At 61.0% G+C, this 19,759-nt stretch overlaps 1 protein-coding gene across 4 annotated transcripts in view; it reads right to left on the bottom strand.

Moving 5' to 3' along the window:
- LOC123370842 (dedicator of cytokinesis protein 2-like) overlaps window positions 1-19,759 on the bottom strand; it is a 336,056-nt gene that overhangs the window by 38,518 nt on the left and 277,779 nt on the right. For all 4 annotated transcript variants that reach the window (XM_045017656.1, XM_045017657.1, XM_045017655.1 and 1 more), the window contains 5 exons: window positions 14,674-14,774; window positions 14,291-14,349; window positions 12,425-12,573; window positions 1,706-1,791; window positions 860-1,016 (listed from right to left, as the gene is read on the bottom strand). In XM_045017656.1, the coding sequence (XP_044873591.1) occupies window positions 860-1,016; window positions 1,706-1,791; window positions 12,425-12,573; window positions 14,291-14,349; window positions 14,674-14,774 (552 nt within the window). The remainder of the gene's footprint in view (window positions 1-859; window positions 1,017-1,705; window positions 1,792-12,424; window positions 12,574-14,290; window positions 14,350-14,673; window positions 14,775-19,759) is intronic.

The following is a 19,759-nucleotide window of genomic DNA, read 5'->3' on the forward strand; positions in this document are numbered from 1 at the left end:
GGGGAGCTGCTCGGGGAGACGCCGGGCTGGGGGGGGGAGCAGCCACTGGGGGACGCCGGGCTGGGGAGGGGGAGCAGCCTGTGGGGACGCCGGGCTGGGGGGACGGGGGGGCGCTGCCAGCAGGGGACGCCGGGCTGGGGGGTGCCAGCTGCCTGGGGAGACGCCGGGCTGTGGGGCGGGAGCTGCCAGCGGGGGACGCCGGGCTGGGGAGGGGGAGCAGCCTGTGGGGACGCCGGGCTGAGGGGACGGGGGGGGCGCTGCCAGCAGGGGACACCGGGCTGGGGGGTGCCAGCTGCCTGGGGAGACGCCGGGCTGTGGGGCGGGAGCTGCCAGCGGGGGACGCCGGGCTGGGGAGGGGAAGCAGCCTGTGGGGACGCCGGGCTGGGGGGGGGAGCTGCCAGTGGGGGACGCCGGGCTGGGGGGCAGGAGCTCCCCGGGGCGACGCCGGGCGGGGGGGTGCCAGCTCCACGAGGAGACGCCGGGCTGGGGGGCGGGAGATGCCCGGGGAGACGCCGGGCTGGGGGGCGGGAGCTGCCAGTGGGGGACGCCGAGCTGGGGGGCGGGAGCTGCCAGCGGGGGACGCCGGGCTGGGGGGCGGGAGCTGCCAGCGGGGGACGCCGGGCTGGGGGGCGGGAGATGCCCGGGGAGACGCCGGGCTGGGGGGCGGGAGATGCCAGCGGGGGACGCCGGGCTGGGGGGCGGGAGATGCCCGGGGAGACGCCGGGCTGGAGGGCGGGAGCTCCCTGGGGAGACGCCGGGCTGGGGGGCGGGAGATGCCCGGGGAGACGCCGGGCTGGGGGGCGGGAGCTCCCTGGGGAGACGCTCGGCTGCCCGGTGGGGCAAGCGGCCAGGGACCCACCAGCAGGTTGACAGTGCAGCTCATGCTGTACGTCTTGTTCTCGTCGTTCATGACAGCACGATAGTCCAACAGCCGCTCCAGCAGGCCCGTGACCAGGGCCACGAACTTCTCACTGGGCTTGGCCAGCTCGGGGTGATTCCTGCAGCAGCTGAGGAGGCTGGGGGAGAACAGAAGGATTCACACCCCTGTTCCCCTCAGCCATCCACCCACCCACCCCTCTGCCCTGGCCTGGAGCCCCATGCAGGCCAGGCCCATTCCACACAGCCACAAAAAGGGGATATCTCGCATGCGGCAGCTCCTCCAGCCCCGGCCTCGCCCAGCAGGGGGCGCTGTGGGGAGCGGGGCAGGAGCTGGCTGTGGGGGGAGCTCCTGGCTACCCCAGCCCCGGCCTCGCCCAGCAGGGGGCGCTGTGGGGAGCGGGGCAGGAGCTGGCTGTGGGGGGAGCTCCTGGCTACCCCAGTCCCAGCCTCTCCCAGCAGGGGGCGCTCTGAGGAGTGGGGCAGGAACTGGCTGTGGGGGGAGCTCCTGGCTACCCCAGCCCCAGCCTCTCCCAGCAGGGGGCGCTCGGAGGAGTGGGGCAGGAACTGGCTGTGGGGGGTGCTGTGGGGCAGGAGCGCTGACTGTGCGGGGCTCCAGTTGGGGAGAGGGTCGGAGCTCCCGGGGGTGCCTGCGGGGGCAGAGTTGGCAGTGAAGCATTAACAGACTCGTCCTTGGTCCCAGTGCTCCGGCTGGCAGCCGCTGAGGGCGATTCCAGGACAGGGCAGGGGGGGCACGTGGGGAGGGGCCAGATGCCCCATCCAGGGGCAGATGTGAGGGGACGTGGGGCCAGGCAGGGCAGAGACTCACATGCTCTGGAAGAGCTGCTTGTACTGTTCATCCCCACGGCCGCCCTCCACTTCGCTGTCCAGCTTGCGCAGGATCTCGTCCTCGAACTGCGGAGAGGGGCAGCGTGAGCCGGCTGGGGCACTGCCGGGCTCGGGGCGCCTCGGGGGCTGCAGCAGCAGCAGAAGCCCCTGCCCGGGGCCTGGGCCAGACTGGTGTCTAATCCTGATCTGGGCGGGGGTTAGACTAGACCCTCGTGCTGCCTCCCAGCCTATGGGTCTAGAGCCCATTCCTGGGGCTCCTGACCATCTCCTCCCCAGCATCCCCAGCCACGCCCCACCACAGCCTTGGGGGGCGCAGGGCCCTGCCACTCAGCCACAGCACAGGCTGCCCTGGGTGGCTGGGCCAGGAGACTCTGGGCAGGGCCTGTGGTGATAACTGGGTTGACAGATTTCCCCCGTTGCAAGCTCAGCTGTGAGAGGCGGGCGGGAGCAGAGCACATCCTGCTCGGCGCAGGGCACGGACTAGCTGAGCTCTCGAGTCCCTCCCAGCCACGGTTCTCTGACAAGTGTGGCCACAAGTGGAACAAGCACTGCTGGGAAAAGGAGCGGCCAAGCCGAATGAGTCTCAAGGAAAAGGCCTGATCTAACCCCAGGGCCCCGGAGAACAAGTGCGAAAATCAGTGACCCCAAACCGGTGTGTCACCAACTAGGACAGAACACGGAGAGGCTGGGCTGCTCCACCCCTCCCGCCCTCCGGGGTCCTGAAAAAGACGGTTACTCACCGTTGTAACTGTTGTTCTTCGAGATGTGTTGCTCATATCCATTCCAATTAGGTGTGTGCGCGCCGCGTGCACGCTCGTCGGAAGATTTTTACCCTAGCAACACTCGGTGGGTCGGCTGGGCACCCCCTGGAGTGGCGCCGCTATGGCACTGGATATATACCCCTGCCGACCCACCCGCCCCTCAGTTCCTTCTTGCCGGCTACTCCGACAGAGGGGAAGGAGGGCGGGTTTGGGATGGATCTGAGCAACACATCTCGAAGAACAACAGTTACAAAGGTGAGTAACCGTCTTTTCTTCTTCGAGTGCTTGCTCATATCGATTCCAATTAGGTGACTCCCAAGCCTTACCTAGGCGGTGGGGTCGGAGTGAGATGTCGCAGAATGTAGAACTGCTGAGCCAAAGGCTGCATCACCTCTGGACTGTTGGACCAGAGCATAATGTGAAGCAAAGGTGTGGACCGAAGACCAGGTAGCTGCCCGACATATCTCCTGGATAGGTACACGAGCCAGGAAGGCAGCAGATGAAGCTGAGCCCTGGTAGAATGTGCGGTGAGGTGGCTCAAGGGTACATGAGCCAAGTCGTAACAAGTACGGATACATGCCGTTACCCACAATGAGATCCTCTGGGATGAGACCAGTAGACCCTTCATTCGGTCTGCCACTGCGACGAAGAGCTGGGGCGTTTTACGAAATGATTTTGTGCGCTCGATATAAAATGTGAGCGTTCTACGGACGTCCAGGGAGTGCAATTGTTGCTCCCATCGTGATGAATGCGGCTTTGGGAAGAAGACCGGAAGGAAGATATCCTGGTTGACATGGAATGCTGATACCACTTTAGGGAGGAATGCTGGGTGTGGACGTAACTGCACCTTGTCCTTGTGATACACAGTATACGGTGGGTCCACCGTGAGAGCCCGAAGCTTGGAGACTCACCTGGCCGATGTAATGGCTACGAGAAAAGCTGTCTTCCAGGACAAGTATAGCAATGAGCATTTTGCCAACGACTCAAATGGGGGAGACATAAGTCTGGTTAGAACCAGGTTGAGGTCCCATGTTGGGGTGGGGCGTCGTACTTGTGGGTATAGGCGCTCCAGGCCCTTAAGAAATCTAGAGACCATAGGGTATGAGAACACGGAGCGGCCACTCCCCCCTGAATGGAAGGTAGAGATGGCCATCAAGTGCACCCGCAAGGAAGATACCGCCAGGCCCTCCTGTTTGAGAGACCAGAGGTAATCCAAGATGTTTGGGATCGAGGCCTCAGTGGGGGTAACACTGTGTGACCCGCACCAGCAGGAGAAACGCTTCCATTTGGACAGATACGTTGAACGGGTGGAAGGCTTCCTGCTACCCAGGAGTACTTGCTGTACTGAGGCAGAGCAATGCAACTCTGACTGGTTCAGCCATGCAGCAGCCACGCCTTGAGGTGAAGGGCCTGCAGGTCTGGGTGGCGAAGTCTGCCATGGTCCTGCGTTATGAGGTCTGGGTGGAGTGGCAGGGTAATTGGGTTGGCTAGTGACAGATCAAGTAGCGTGGTGTACCAGTGCTGCCTGGGCCACGCTGGAGCGATCAAGATTAGGTGCGCCCCGTCCCTGTGGAGTTTCAGCAGGACCTTGTGACCCAGCGGGAACGGCGGGAAGGCATAAAGCAGCCGGTTCGTCCACGGCATCAGAAATGCATCCGAGATCAACCCCGGTGAGAGTCCTTGGAAGGAGCAGAACATCTGGCATTTCCTGTTCTCGCGGGAAGCAAACAGGTCTATGTGGGGAAATCCCCACCTCTGGAAAACCGAATGAATAACATCCGGGCGTATCGACCACTCGTGGCAGAGGAATGACCTGCTCAGTCGATCTGCCAGAATGTTCCGAACCCCCGGGAGAAAGGATGCTACCAGGTCTATCGAGTGGGCTATGCAAAAGTCCCAGAGTCTGATGGTCTCCTGACAAAGGGGGGAAGATCGAGTCCTTCCCTGTTTGTTTATATAGTACATGGCCGTTGTGTTGTCTGTAAACACTGAGACAGCGCGGCCTTGTAAATGTTGCAGGAATGCCTGGCACGCTAGGCGGACTGCTCTCAGTTCTCGGACATTTATGTGAAGTGTCAGCTCCTGAGATGACCAGAGGCCTTGCATACGAAGGCTCCCGAGGTGCGCGCCCCAGCCGAGAGAAGACGCGTCTGTCGTCAGGGACACTGAGGGCTGAGGCGGATGGAACGGTAGCCCTGCACACACCAGGGAGGGAGTCAGCCACCAGTCTAGAGAGCCTAGCGTGCTCGGGGGAATGGTGACTATTGTGTCTATTGAGTCCCTGCTCGGGCGGTACACCGAGTGGAGCCAAGTTTGTAACGGACAGAGGCGGAGCCTGGCGTGCTTGGTTACGAACGTGCATGCCGCCATGTGGCCCAAGAGACCGAGACAAGTGCGAACCGAGGTCGTCAGGAAATTCTGCAGACCGCGGATGATTGTTGCCATTGCTTGAAACCGCGGCTGTGGTAAGCAGGCCCTGGCGAGATTGGAGTCTAGGGTCGCTCCTATGAAGTCTAACCTCTGTGTGGGAACTAGAGAGGACGTCTCTATATTGATCACCAGGCCTAGACGAGTGAATAGGTCCCTGACGACGCGCACATGCTGGGTGACTTGTGTCTCGGAGGTCCCCTGGAGGAGCCAATCGTCCAGATACGGAAACACGTGTATCCGACGTCGGCGGAGATATGCAGCGACCACGGCCATGCACTTCGTGAATACCCTTGGGGCTGTGGAAAGGCCGAAGGGCAGGACCGTGAACCGGAAGTGCTGATGGTCGGCTACGAAACGGAGGTACCTCCTGTGCGGAGGAAAAATGGTGATATGAAAATGTGTCCTTCATATCGAGGGCGGCATACCAATCTCCAGGCTCCAAGGATGGGATAATGGTCCCCAGGGATACCATACGGAACTTCAACTTTACCATAAACTGGTTGAGTCCTCGCAGGTCTAGGATGGGTCTGAGATCACCCTTCGACTTGGGGATTAGGAAATAACGGGAGTAAAACCCCTTGCCCTTTTCGTTCTTTGGCACCTCCTCTATAGCTCCCATGGCGAGGAGCGACCGCACCTCTTGCAAGAGGAATTGCTCGTGAGAGGGGTCCCTGAAGAGGGACGGGGTGCGAGGGTGGGGTTGAAACAAATTGGAGGTGGTATCCATATTCCACGGTGTGTAGGACCCAGAGGTCCGAGGTTAACTGGGACCACGCCGGGAGGAAGTAGGAGAGATGGTTGGAGAAGGGAGGAGAAGGATCCTGGCCTATAAGTGGTACGCCGTCCTCGGGCGCACCTTCAAAAGTTAGATTTTGGTCCCGCTGGTGGTTTCGAGGGACCTTGATTTTGGCCCCTTGGGGTCCTGATTGGCGTCTACGCCCACCTCGGCCGCGCCCCCTGTCAAAGTCCTGCCTGTTTTAGGCACAAAATACGGATGGGGAGGTTGGGGGTGGAAGGGTCTGCGTTGGGTCACTGGCGTGTGCATGCCTAGTGAACGCATTATGACCCTATTGTCTTTCAGGCTTTGCAGCCTAGGGTCAGTCTTCTCCGAGAAGAGGCCTTTACCATCGAACGGCAAGTCCTGGATGGTGTACTGCAACTCGGGTGGAAGGCTGGAAACCTGAAGCCATGAGATACGCCTCATGGCAACACCTGAGGCCAGAGTCCTGGCTGCTGAGTCGGCTGCATCGAGCGAGGCTTGGAGGGAAGTTCTGGCCACCTTTTTCCCTTCCTCCAAGAAGGCCGTGAACTCCTGGTAGGAATCCTGAGGGAGTAGTTCCGTAAATCTCCCCACCTCCGCCCATGTGTTGTAATTATAGCGGCTGAGGAGGGCTTGTTGATTCGCCACCCGGAGCTGTAAGGTGCCCGCCGAGTACACCTTATGGCCGAGCAGGTCCATTCGCCTAGCCTCCTTAGATTTTGGGGCTGCTGTCTGCTGGCCATGGCGTTCCCTCTCATTAACTGATTGAACGACCAGTGAGCAGGGAGGAGGATGGACATATAAATACTTGTACCCCTTAGAGGGCACCATATATTTATGCTCGACTCCCCTGGCCGTAGGTGGGATGGAGGCCTGCGATTGCCATATAGTGTCTGCATTGGCTTGAATGGTACGGATAAATGGTAGGGCCACTCTGGTGGGAGCATCAGCCGACAGAATGCTCACCACCGGGTCCTCCACCTCTGGGACCGCCTTCACCTGGAGGTTCATGTTGAGTGCTACCCTCCTGAGGAGGTCCTGGTGGGCCCTCCGGTCGATTGGAGGAGGGCCCGAGGAGGATGTCCCTGCCACCGCCTCATCTGGAGAAGAGGAAGAGGAGACACCTGGGACGAGAGGATCCTGCGTGGCCTCTTGCTCCTGAGCAACCTCCTGCTCCAGTGGGACTGGGGAGTCCGGTGGGTGGACTGGAGCTTCCTCTGTACCAGCGGGAGGTGGACGGCTGATTGTCACCTCTGGCACCCAGTGCTCTGATGGTGCTGAGCGGGACGGGACTACTGGTGCCCCTTGGGCCTGGTGGTATGCCCAAGGCGTCCAGAAGGACCACTGGTGTGGGCCTAGGTCCTGGGCCTGTGCCTCTCGGAAGACCCCGGTGGGCACATCAGACTTGCGGTCCTGCGCATAATAGCTGACCGCGCGGGATGACTCTGAGGCGTGCCTGGAAGGCCATGGAGGAGCGGAGAGGCCCTGAGCAGAGTCCATGTCTCTAGCAGGCCTAGCTCTACTCGGCACCGGATACCGGTACCTGGAGGCATACTGGTACCGGGAACAAGATTGGGACCTGCAACTGGAGCGGTGCCGGGAGCTGGAGCAGTGCCGAGAATATCGGGCCGGCGACCGGGATGCTGACCAGAGCCACGAGTGCGACTGGGACTGCAGAGGAGAACGGTGCCGGGACTGCGAGCGGCGATGGGAGTGGGAGCGCCGTTGGGACCTGGAACGTCTGCGGGACCGTGATCTAGAACGGTGCCGGTCTGCTGCACCAACAGAGGGTGGCCGAATCAAGGCCGGCTTGCCTATAGACTGTATCACCTGCACCGGCGGTGCCGGGAGCGGAGGCAGCGTCAACTCTGTCATCAAAATCAGATCCCTCGCCGTTGAGAACGTCTCCGGCGTAGACGAGATATTAAGCTCTACCACGGGTCTAGCCGGGGAGCTGACAGGCACCGGACTCGACGGCCCTTGTGGGACCGGAGTCAATGGTGCAGACGTCGTCGGTGCCGCGGCGGGTGTCAGAGCCAGGCAGTCCGACTTGGACGAGCTCTCTGGCTGCGGTGCAGGCGGCACGGAAGCAGCAGGAGTCTTAGCCTTTCTCGACCTCAGGGAGAGGAAGCGGCGTCGAGCCGGCCTTGGTGCCGGCGACGGGTGGTGCCAAGGAGCCTTGGCCGTACCGGCGCGGTCCGGTGCCGAGGAGGTGCTTCTGTTCGAAGAGTGACTAGCGCTCGGTGCCGAAGGCTGAGGAGTGAGAGACGCCTCCATGAGGAGCTGCTTTAGCCTAATGTCCCGCTCCTTTTTTGTTCTTGGCTTCAAAGCCTTGCAAATGTGGCACTTAGCTGTCAGGTGCGCTTCCCTGAGGCACTTCAGACAGGAGTCGTGCGGGTCTCCTGTCGGCATCGGCACGCGGCAGGCCGAGCACGGTTTGAAACCTGGTGAACCGGGCATGGGCCCCGGCACCGGGTGCAGGGAAGGGGCTATTCCCCAACCCCTCTTAACTATTATTATACTAAATATACTATAAAGTAATAAACTAAAGTGAACTATATAAAAAGTGTTTAACTATATACACAACAAGGAATGAGAGAACTACGAGTAACTACGGAAGCGGAGGTCAGCTAAGCCACGCTCCACTGTTCCAACGACCGACACTGGCGGTAAGAAGGAACTGAGGGGCGGTTGGGGCGGCAGGGGTATATATCCGGTGCCATAGCGGCGCCACTCCAGGGGGCGCCCAGCCGACCCACCGAGTGTTGCTAGGGTAAAAATTTTCCGACAAACGTGCACGCGGCGCGCGCACACCTAATTGGAATGGATATGAGCAAGCACTCGAAGAAGAACAAAAGCCATGGGGGAGGGATGGGGACACTCAGCCATGGGGATCCCCTCAGCCCAGCTACGGAGCAGTGCGCTAAGGGTGCAATGTAAGTCTCCATCCAGAGCCAGCACCAGTACCCCCGGATGGGCTGCTTATGGGGAGGGTGGAGCTGGAGTCCCCAGGCAGGGAGGGCAAGGGGTGCTCGGGGGAGGGGCTCGGCCCTGTGGGGCAGGGAGGGGGAGGGTCACACCCGGGGGAGGGGCTCAACCCCGGGCCGGGAGGGTGAGGGACTTGCCGGGGGGAGGGGCTCGGCCCTGTGGGGAAGGGAGGGCGAGGGTCACGCTCGGGGGAGGGGCTCAGCCCTGTGGGGCCGGGAGGGGGAGGGTCACACTCGGGGGAGGGGCTCTCCCCGGGCAGGGAGGGTGAGGGTCATGCCTGGGGGAGGGGCTCGGCCCTGTGGGGAAGGGAGGGCGAGGGTCATGCTCGGGGGAGGGGCTCGGCCCTGTGGGGAAGGGAGGGGGAGGGTCACACTCAGGGGAGGGGCTCGTCCCCGGGCAGGGAGGGGGAGGGTCACACTCGGGGGAGGGGCTCGTCCCCGGGCAGGGAGGGCGAGGGTCACGCTGAGGGGAGGGGCTCGGCCCTGTGGGGCAGGGAGGGGGAGGGTCACACGGGGGGGAGGAGCTCGTCCCCGGGCAGGGAGGGCGAGAATCACGCCTGGGGGAGGGGCTCGGCCCCGGGCAGGGAGGGTGAGGGTCACGCCTGGGGGAGGGGCTCGGCCCTGTGGGGAAGGGAGGGCGAGGGTCACACTTGGGGGAGGGGCTCGGCCCTGTGGGGAAGGGAGGGCGAGGGTCACGCTCAGGGGAGGGGCTCGGCCCTGTGGGGCAGGGAGGGCGAGGGTCACGCCTGGGGGAGGGGCTCGGCCCCGGGCAGGGAGGGCGAGGGTCACGCCTGAGGGAGGGGCTCGGCCCCGGGCAGGGAGGGGGAGAGTCACGCCTGGGGGAGGGGCTCGGCCCCGGGCAGGGAGGGCGAGGGTCACGCTCGGGGGAGGGGCTCGGCCCCGGGCAGGGAGGGGGAGAGTCACGCCTGGGGGAGGGGCTCGGCCCCGGGCAGGGAGGGTGAGGGTCACGCCTGAGGGAGGGGCTCAGCCCTGTGGGGCAGGGAGGGGGAGGGTCACGCTCGGGGGAGGGGCTCATCCCCGGGCAGGGAGGGCGAGAGTCACGCCTGGGGGAGGGGCTCGTCCCCGGGCAGGGAGGGCGAGAGTCACGCCTGGGGGAGGGGCTCGGCCCTGTGGGGCAGGGAGGGGGAGGGTCACACTCGGGGGAGGGGCTCGGCCCTGTGGGGCAGGGAGGGGGAGGGTCACGCTCGGGGGAGGGGCTCGGCCCTGTGAGGCAGGGAGGGCGAGGGTCACGCTCGGGGGAGGGGCTCGTCCCCGGGCAGGGAGAGCGAGGGTCACGCCTGGGGGAGGGGCTCGTCCCCGGGCAGGGAGGGCGAGGGTCACGCCTGGGGGAGGGGCTCGTCCCCGGGCAGGGAGGGGGAGGGTCACCCCTGGTGGAGGGGCTCGGCCCACTGGGGCAGGGAGGGCGAGGGTCACCACGGGGGGAGGGGCTCGTCCCCGGGCCGGGAGGGGGAGGGTCACGCCTGGGGGAGGGGCTCGGCCCCGCGTCCCCGGGCAGGGAGGGGGAGGGTCACGCTCGGGGGAGGGGCTCGGCCCTGTGGGGAAGGGAGGGCGAGGGTCACGCCTGGGGGAGGGGCTCGGCCCCGGGCTGGGAGGGGGAGGGTCACGCTCGGGGGAGGGGCTCGGCCCTGTGGGGAAGGGAGGGCGAGGGTCACACTTGGGGGAGGGGCTCGGCCCTGTGGGGAAGGGAGGGCGAGGGTCACACTTGGGGGAGGGGCTCGGCCCTGTGGGGCAGGGAGGGCGAGGGTCACGCCTGGGGGAGGGGCTCGGCCCCGGGCAGGGAGGGCGAGGGTCACGCCTGAGGGAGGGGCTCAGCCCCACGTCCCCGGGCAGGGAGGGGGAGGGTCACGCCGGAGGGAGGGGCTCGGCCCCGGGCAGGGAGGGCGAGGGTCACGCCTGAGGGAGGGGCTCGGCCCTGTGGGGAAGGGAGGGCGAGGGTCACACTTGGGGGAGGGGCTCGGCCCTGTGGGGAAGGGAGGGCGAGGGTCACACTTGGGGGAGGGGCTCGGCCCTGTGGGGAAGGGAGGGCGAGGGTCACGCTCAGGGGAGGGGCTCGGCCCCGGGCAGGGAGGGCGAGGGTCACGCCTGAGGGAGGGGCTCGGCCCCACGTCCCCGGGCAGGGAGGGCGAGGGGTGCGCCAGGGCCGAGAGGCTCAGTTCGAGGCCTAGGACCCGGGGCAGGGGCTGAAGGGAGCTGTGTTCCTGTCGGGGCCGGCTGGGTCATGGCTGAGGGGGAAGGTGACAGGCCCTGTGCCTCCTCTCCAGCGGGTCTCTGGCCATGGTGCTCTCTCTTCCCAGGGCCTCTCCCGCCTTCCGTCATACTGGTCAGGTGCCGGGAGCAGCACAGACCCCCATGGGAGGGGCTCACACTGCAGCATGCCTCCTAGTCCAGGGCTGCTGTCATCCTTTCCCTGGTGACTACGGCCGGCTGCACACTGCCAGTCCACCCGTGCCTCGCACGCCCCCTCCTTGCACCCTGCTCCTTTGCCTGGTGACTACGGCCGGCTGCACACTGCCAGTCCACCCGTGCCTCGCACGCCCCCTCCTTGCACCCTGCTCGTTTGCCTGGTGACTACGGCCGGCTGCACACTGCCAGTCCACCCGTGCCTCGCACGCCCCCTCCTTGCACCCTGCTCCTTTGCCTGGTGACTACGGCCAGCTGCACACTGCCAGTCCACCCGTGCCTCGCACGCCCCCTCCTTGCACCCTGCTCCTTTGCCTGGTGACTACGGCCGGCTGCACACTGCCAGTCCACCCGTGCCTCGCACGCCCCCTCCTTGCACCCTGCTCCTTTGCCTGGTGACTACGGCCGGCTGCACACTGCCAGTCCACCCGTGCCTCGCACACACACCCCTTGCACCCTGCTCCTTTGCCTGGTGACTACGGCCGGCTGCACACTGCCAGTCCACCCGTGCCTCGCACGCCCCCTCCTTGCACCCTGCTCCTTTGCCTGGTGACTACGGCCGGCTGCACACTGCCAGTCCACCCGTGCCTCGCACGCCCCCTCCTTGCACCCTGCTCCTTTGCCTGGTGACTACGGCCGGCTGCACACTGCCAGTCCACCCGTGCCTCGCACACACACCCCTTGCACCCTGCTCCTTTGCCTGGTGACTACGGCCGGCTGCACACTGCCAGTCCACCCGTGCCTCGCACGCCCCCTCCTTGCACCCTGCTCCTTTGCCTGCTGACTTTGGCTGGCTGCACACTGCCAGTCCACCCGTGCCTCGCACACACACCCCTTGCACCCTGCTCCTTTGCCTGGTGACTACGGCCGGCTGCACACTGCCAGTCCACCCATGCCTCGCACACCCCCTCCTTGCACCCTGCTCCTTTGCCTGGTGACTACGGCCGGCTGCACACTGCCAGTCCACCCGTGCCTCGCACACACACCCCTTGCACCCTGCTCCTTTGCCTGGTGACTACGGCCGGCTGCACACTGCCAGTCCACCCGTGCCTCGCACGCCCCCTCCTTGCACCCTGCTCCTTTGCCTGGTGACTACGGCCGGCTGCACACTGCCAGTCCACCCGTGCCTCGCACACCCCCTCCTTGCACCCTGCTCCTTTGCCTGCTGACTTTGGCTGGCTGCACACTGCCAGTCCACCCGTGCCTCGCACGCCCCCTCCTTGCACCCTGCTCCTTTGCCTGCTGACTTTGGCTGGCTGCACACTGCCAGTCCACCCGTGCCTCGCACACCCCCTCCTTGCACCCTGCTGGCCCCCGACTCCCTGGGGCCCAGAACGCACCATGCCGAAGTTCTTGGTCAGCTGGTACTCGCATAGCATCATGTCGAAGAAGATGGGGATGGTGGATTTGCGCAGCTCCAGCTCGGGTACCAGCGTCATCTCCAGGATGGGGCCCACCATGCCAGGGATAAACCGAATCTTGTGATGTCCTGAGGCAGGGGCAGGAAGGGACTGGTTGGAAGGGTATTGCTCTCCCAGGAACCCTCCCCTCTCCCCATGGGGGCAAGATCTCCTTGGGGGAGTGGTGGTATCGCCCTGCGGGACACTAGCAGATTACACACTTCCCGAGTCACCCAGACCAGGCCTAGCAAGGAGCCAGGTCCTGCCCCGGAGAGAGCAGCACCCAGGAGAACGACGATCGGCAACAGGTGTAAGGAACAGACAGCCGGGGAGTGGGGCTGCCTCGCAAGGGCATTCTCAGCTGCACACCCGGTGGGGCCAGCTCAGGACATGAGATCGGATTCAGTCGCTCTCTCCAGCCGTGCTCTCCACACCACACTGGTGCCCCACAGCCCCTTGGCTAGTCCAGCCCCAGACTGTGTCCGGTTGGCTGCCTTGCGGAGCCAGGAGCCCCAGCTGTGCGCTCTGTCTGAGTGGAGGCTGGTCAGCATTGCTCTAGCTGCCAAACCGAAAGGTAGGGAATTATTCTCACAACGTCCCGAAGTTCGACTCTTCTACCCTAGTGCAGACCTAGCAGGTCCCTGCACTGCATGTGCTCAGAGCAGAGACGGGGTGCGCCAGGGACCAGGACGCCAAGGCAGAAAGCTGATGGGCTACTCCTGGTATTGGCTGAGGTGGCTTTTACTTGTAAACAGGCAGGGCACAGAGATGGCTTTAGAGCAGGGGCGGGCAAACTTTTTGGCCTGAGGGCAACATTGGGTTTTGTAAATTGTATGGAGGGCCGGTTAGGGGAGGGGGTCATGGCCCTGCCCCCACCTCCTATCTGCCCCCCCAGGACTCCTGCCCCATCTACCCCCCCCCTGTTCCCTGACAGCCCCCCTGGAATCCCTGCCCCACCCACACACCTCTGCTCCCTGTCCCCTGACCGCCCCCGAACCCCAGCCGCCCCATTCAACCCCTCCTCTCATTCCTGACGGCCCCCCCAGGACCCCTGCCCCATCCAACCACCCCTTCTCCCTGACCACTCCTGGAACTCCTGCCCCTGACTGCCCCATCCACCCCCCCACTTACTGACTGCCCCCCAGGACCCCTGCCCCCATTCAACCCCCTGTTCCCCCCACTCCCTGACCACCTCCCAAACTCCCCTGCCCTCTATCCAACTCCCACCCCCTGCTCCATGCCCCCTTCCCGCACTGCCTGGAGCACCGGTGGCTGGCGGTGCTACAGACACACCACCCGGCTGGAGCCGGGCCACGCTGCCGCCACCACCGCGCAGCAGAGAGACCGGGTCAGGCCGGATCTGCAGCTGCACTGCCCCAGGAGCTCACAGCCCCGCACCCAGAGCATTGCGCCGGCAGTGGGTCGAGCTGCAGGGGTGGGGGGACAGCAGGGGAGGAGCGGGGGGCAGCCTCCCAGGCCAGGAGCTCAGGGGCTGGGCAGGACGGTCCCGTGGGCCGGATGTGGCCCGCGGGCCATAGTTTGCCCACCTCTGCTTTAGGGGTTAACGTCTGTGTAAGGTGAATGTCACATGACTGAGTGGGACGGCTTCCCGGAGTGCTGTGCTGTATCACTGGTCTATAGCCATAACCCGGATGTTCCTGAGTATATTTCATAACGAACCAAAGAGCCATCCTGCAAATAATGACGATCCCGCCCCTCAGGCTCAGCCCTGCCTGGCCCCACCCCAGAGCTGCCCTGCCTATGGCTCAAGCCTTTCCCACCCTGGCAAGACAGCGCCAGCCTCACCTAGGTTGTACCACATGTCCCGGATGGCGGCTCCAATTGTGGCTCTCATGTCTCCGTACCTGATGCGATAAGGAGAGGGAATTATTCCCTCCAGCCCCTGTGCCGCCCGGACCATTCGAGGTGTCAGTCAGGGCAGAATGGGACCCAGGGCTGGGAATCCAGCACCAAATCCACCCCCCGTCCCATCCTGATGGAGGCTCCAGACGCAGCCAGTCTAGAGCATCACCGGAGAGCAGGGAATCCCTCGCCTGGTTACATGGCAAAGTCAGGAGGCACCTCCAACCATTGAGGCCAGCAGAGGAGCCTAGGCTGTGACCGTGGAAGATGGGCTCCCCAGGGTCCCATAACCCTCAGGGCCCAGTGGAGACAGGCAGGTGACTCACTTGGCAAGGATGGTGGTGCGCTTAGCCTGGGAGAAGTTCTCCAGCTGCAGGGAATCCTGGGTGAGGAAGGCAACTGCCAGGTGGAAATAATTGTTCCAAAGCTGTAAAGAAAAGATGGGCTCAAAGGTGGCTACAGGGATGTCAGATGCGTGGGGGCCTGGGACCCGGAGGTGAGGGACTGGGGCAAGGCCAGGGAATGCGGGGGAGGAGGGGAGCGAGGTGGGATGAGGCATAGATTCCGAGGCCAGAAGGGACCATTGTGATCACCTAGTCTGGCACCCTCCCCTCTCTCTCCCCCACCCCCGCCTCCCGCCCTGTACAGCCCAGACCAGAGACCTACCCCACAATCATTCCTAGAGCAGAGCTTTTAGAACAGGGGCGGGCAAACTTTTTGGCCTGAGGGCCACATTGGGGAATAGAAATTGTATGGCGGGCCATGAATGCTCACAGAATTGGGGTTGGGGTGCGGGAGGGGGTGCGGGCTCTGGGGTGGGGCTGGGGATGAGTGGTTTGGGGTGCAGGAGGGTGCTCCATGCTGGGGTCGAGGGGTTTGGAGAGTGGGAGGGGGATCAGGGCTGGGGCAGGGGGTTGGGGCGTGGGGAGAGGCTTTGGGGTGCAGGCTCAGAGTGGTGCACACCTCAAGCAGCTCCCGGAAGCAGTGGCATGCCCCTTTTCTGGCTCCTAGGCGTGGCGCGGCCCACGACCCTCAGAAAGGGGCCATGCCGCGGCTTCAGGGAGCCGCACGGTGCAGCCCCCGACCCGGTTCCTCAGCGGGAGCTCGTGGGCCAGCTTAAAACGGCTGATCCAGGCCGCGGCCGTAATTTGCCCACCCCTGTTTTAGAAGAACATCCAATCTAGACTGAAAAATCACCAGGGATGGCGAATCCACAACGAACCTGGGTGAATTTGTTGGGAGATATATATTATGTGACAGACCCAGGCCAGTGGGGTGCAGGAGTCTGGCAGAGGGCAAATATACTGGTCACTGGATGAGCAGTTTTCTGTTCCCTGAGTGACCAGAACAGGGGCTGCACTAGAGTAATCAGGACCCTGCTAGAACCAATTAAGGCAGACAGGCTGATTAGAACACCTGCAGCCAATCAAGGCAGGCTAATCAGGGCACCTGGCTTTAAAAAGGAGCTCACTCCATGTGACGAACTCGGAATGTTCTTAATGTTCCCTCTGAATACTGTGGGGGGGCCTCAGTTCCTGGCTGACCCTCTGTCGCCTAGCAACTAATGGCCAGGCCTTTCCCCCCTGCAAGGGGATGCTAAAGGTGTGGGAGAACAAAGAGGTCAGGTGACCTCCTGGCCCGGGAAAGGAGGTGGAGCTGGAGGGGTTTTGGGAGTCTGGAGCTGGCTGGGGATGAGGAGTGAAGTGCAGACGTGGGGGTCTGGCTCACTGCCCCCCAGAATGGACCTGGCCGAGGGGTCCGGTTCGCAGTACCTACAAACTCTGTTTTAGACCCTGTTCCTGTCATCAAATAAACCTCTGTTTTACTGGCGGGCTGAGAGTCACGTCTGACTGCGAAGTGGGGGGGCAGGACCCTGTGGCCCCCCCAGGACCCCGCCTGGGCGGACTCGCTGTGGGAAGCGCACGGAGGGGCAGAGGATGCTGAATGCTCCAAAGAGAGACCCAGGAGGTGAAGACGTGTGAGCTTCTTGCCCTGAAAACAGTCTGCTCCGAGGGAGAGGAGGCTCCCCAAAGTCCTGCCTGGCTTGGTGGGGAGCAGTTCCAGAGCATCGCCCGGGGACCCCGTGACACTCCAGTCAGGGAGGGGGGAGCCAGAGGAGAGGAAGTGCGTGTGAGGAGCTGGGAGTGAGAGGGAGAGTGAGAGGGGGCTGCTGCTGGAGGACTAAGGAGTACAAGCGTTATCAGACACCAGGAGGAAGGTCCTGTGGTGAGGTTAAAGAAGGTGTTGGGAGGAGGCCATGGGGAAGTAGCCCAGGGAGGTGTAGCTGTCATGCGGCTGTTACAGGAGGCACTCTAGACAGCTGCAAGCCACAGGGCCCTGGGCTGGAACACGGAGGAGAGGGTGGGCCTGGGTTCCCCCCAAACCTCCCAACTCCTGATCAGACACAGGAGAAGTTGATCTAGACTGTGGGGAAGATCACTGAAGTGAGCAAATCTGCCAATAAGCGCAGGACCCACCAAGGTAGAGGAGGAATTGTCACAATATATATACACACACACACACATTACATAAGAACATAAGAACATAAGAAAGGCCGTACCAGGTCAGACCAAAGGTCCATCTAGCCCAGTATCTGTCTACCGACAGTGGCCAATGCCAGGTGCCCCTGAGGGAGTGAACCTAACAGGCAACGATCAAGTGATCTCTCTCCTGCCATCCATCTCCATCCTCTGACGAACAGAGGCTAGGGACACCATTCTTACCCATCCTGGCTAATAGCCATTTATGGACTTAGCCACCATGAATTTATCCAGTCCCCTTTTAAACATTGTTATAGTCCTAGCCTTCACAACCTCCTCAGGTAAGGAGTTCCACAAGTTGACTGTGCGCTGCGTGAATTCATTGTGATTCATACAGCCATGTAATATGTTATAGGTCACTGAGGCCTGGTACGAATGACATGTGCTTGACATGAATGCGTGCGTTGCAAGTTAGCAACCGAAGCAAGGACTTAAGGTCAAGAACTATTAGAACTATTTGTGCAAAAACAATCTTATGTTCCAAGAAAAATACAGAAAATCATCAGAAAAGGAAACACCACCAGCTGGACTGATATAAAATTGTATGAGAATTGGAGGAAATGGACACCTTGGATCATGGTGGCCCACCCAGCATCGTCTCTTTGGAATTGTGTGACGGCCTAGTAAACAAAGGCAAAGAACCGATGAGGCGATGGAATGGACTATAAACGGATGCCCCTGTTTTCTGCAAATCAGAGTCGTTTATTGATCCAGAGTCCCGTGTGGCTCCCCGCATCTTATGATCTTATCCTGAGGGAAGGAACCTCGACTGGCCATCAGGATCATTCTGATCTTTGGACTCTGGTATAGTATGTTTGGGGTGTGAATGTGGAGTGAGGAAGGTTTGTTTTGTAATCAATAAAGAGCATGTAGAGTATCGTATATCAACACTGTGCCCAGTATCTGCCTGCTCCCCACCCCATAGGGAGACCTCTATTGTGGGTCTAGGAAATTGTTCCTATGGTTAATTACTCTCACTGTCAAAAATGTGCGTCTTATTTCCACTCTGAATTTGTCTAGCTTCAACTGCCAGCCACTGGATTGCGTTAGACCTTTGCTTGCTGGATTGAAGAGCCCGTTATTAAATATTTGCTTCCATGTAGGTACCTATAGACTGGGATCAAGTCACCCCTTAACCTGCTCTTTGTTCAGCTAAATAGATTGAGCTCCTTGAGTCTCTCACTAGAAAGCAGGTTTTCCAACCCTTTCATCATTCTCATGCCGCTTCTCTGACCCCTCTCTAATCTAGCCACATCCTTCCTGAATTGTGGGCACCAGAACTGGGCTCAGGATCCCAGAAGTGGTCACACCAGAGCCAAATCCAGAGGGAAAATAACCTCTCTGCTCCTACTCAATATTCCCGTTTCTACATCCCAGGATCACATAAGCTCTTTTGACCACAACGTCACCCTAGGAGCTCATGTTCAGTTAATTATCCACAATGACCCCCAAAGCTTTTCAGAGTCTCCCACCCTGAACGTAGAGCCTCCATGCTTTGTTCCTAGATGTACATATTCAGGTTTAGTTGTATAAAAACGCATGTTTGCTTGTCTCCGGTTTACCAAGTGAGACAGATGGCTCTGAATCAGGGACCTGTCCTCTTCATTATTTCTCACTTCCCCAATTTTTGTGTCATCTGCAAACTTTAGTGATGATTTTATGTTTTCTTCCACGTCATTGATAAAAACATTAAATAGCGTAGGGCCAAGAACCGATCCCTGTAGGACCCCACTGGAAACAGACCTCCTTGATTACGATTCTCCATTTACTATTACATTTTGAGATCTACCAGTTAGCCAACTTTTAATCCATTTAATGTTTGTCATGTGCATTTCATATCAGTCTAGTTTTTTGACCAAAATGTGGTAGGGTACCAATCAAGCACCTCACAGATGTCTACATGTAGTACAGCACTTGTCATCTCCTCAAAAAAATACCAACTTTGACGGGATCTATTTTCCATAAATCCAGGTTGATTGGCATTAATTACATCACCATCCTTTAGCTCGTTATTAATCGAGTCCCAGATGCTCCATTGTCTTAGCCAGGACTGATGTCAGGCTGGAAGGCCAGTAATTAACCAGCTCATCCTGCTTTCCCTTTTTAAACATTGGCACAACGTTAGCTCTCTTCCGTCCCCTGGAACTTTCCCAGTGCTCCAAGACTCACTGAAAAGTAGCCGTCCAGCAAACTCCTCAGACAGCGCTTTTAAAACTCTGGATGCAAGTCAATTGGACCTGCTGATTTAAAAATGTCTCACTGTAGTAGCTTCTGTTTAACATCCTCCAGAGAGACGAGCAGGATGGAAGAGCATCACCATATGAGGAGGCCGCAACATCTGTTTTTTCCCCCAAATACAGAACAGAAATATTTACTGAACACTCCTGCCTTTTCTGCATGATCACTGAGAATTCGGAGTCACAGTCGGCACATTGGCGCTGACAGTGGTGGCTTGCGGGTCTCTGGACGAGTGTATGAAGTGCACTGCCGGTTGGCCACTGACTCCCTTGGGGAGCGAATCAAGCCTGTGGGCAACATCAGACCATGGCAAACCCTTCTCCCAACCGGCTCGGCTCGGCCTGCAGCCTGGCTCCACACCCTCAGCCGGCTGCTTTCACTCAGGGTGGTGATGTCTATTATGCCTCTCAGAGGTGGAAACTTGGACAGATGACTAGAGAGGAATATAAAAATATTGCTCGAGCATGCAGGGGTGTAATCAGGAAGGCCAAGGCACAATTGGAGTTGCAGCTAACAAGGGATGTGAAGGATAACAAGAAGGGTTTCTACAGGTATGTTAGCAACAAGAAAAACTCAGGGAAAGTGTGGGACCCTTACTGAATGGGGGAGGCAACCTAGTGACAGATGATGTGGA

This window comes from Mauremys mutica, chromosome 5 (assembly GCF_020497125.1).
Source record: "Mauremys mutica isolate MM-2020 ecotype Southern chromosome 5, ASM2049712v1, whole genome shotgun sequence".
In the NCBI taxonomy this organism is placed as follows: domain Eukaryota; kingdom Metazoa; phylum Chordata; order Testudines; family Geoemydidae; genus Mauremys; species Mauremys mutica.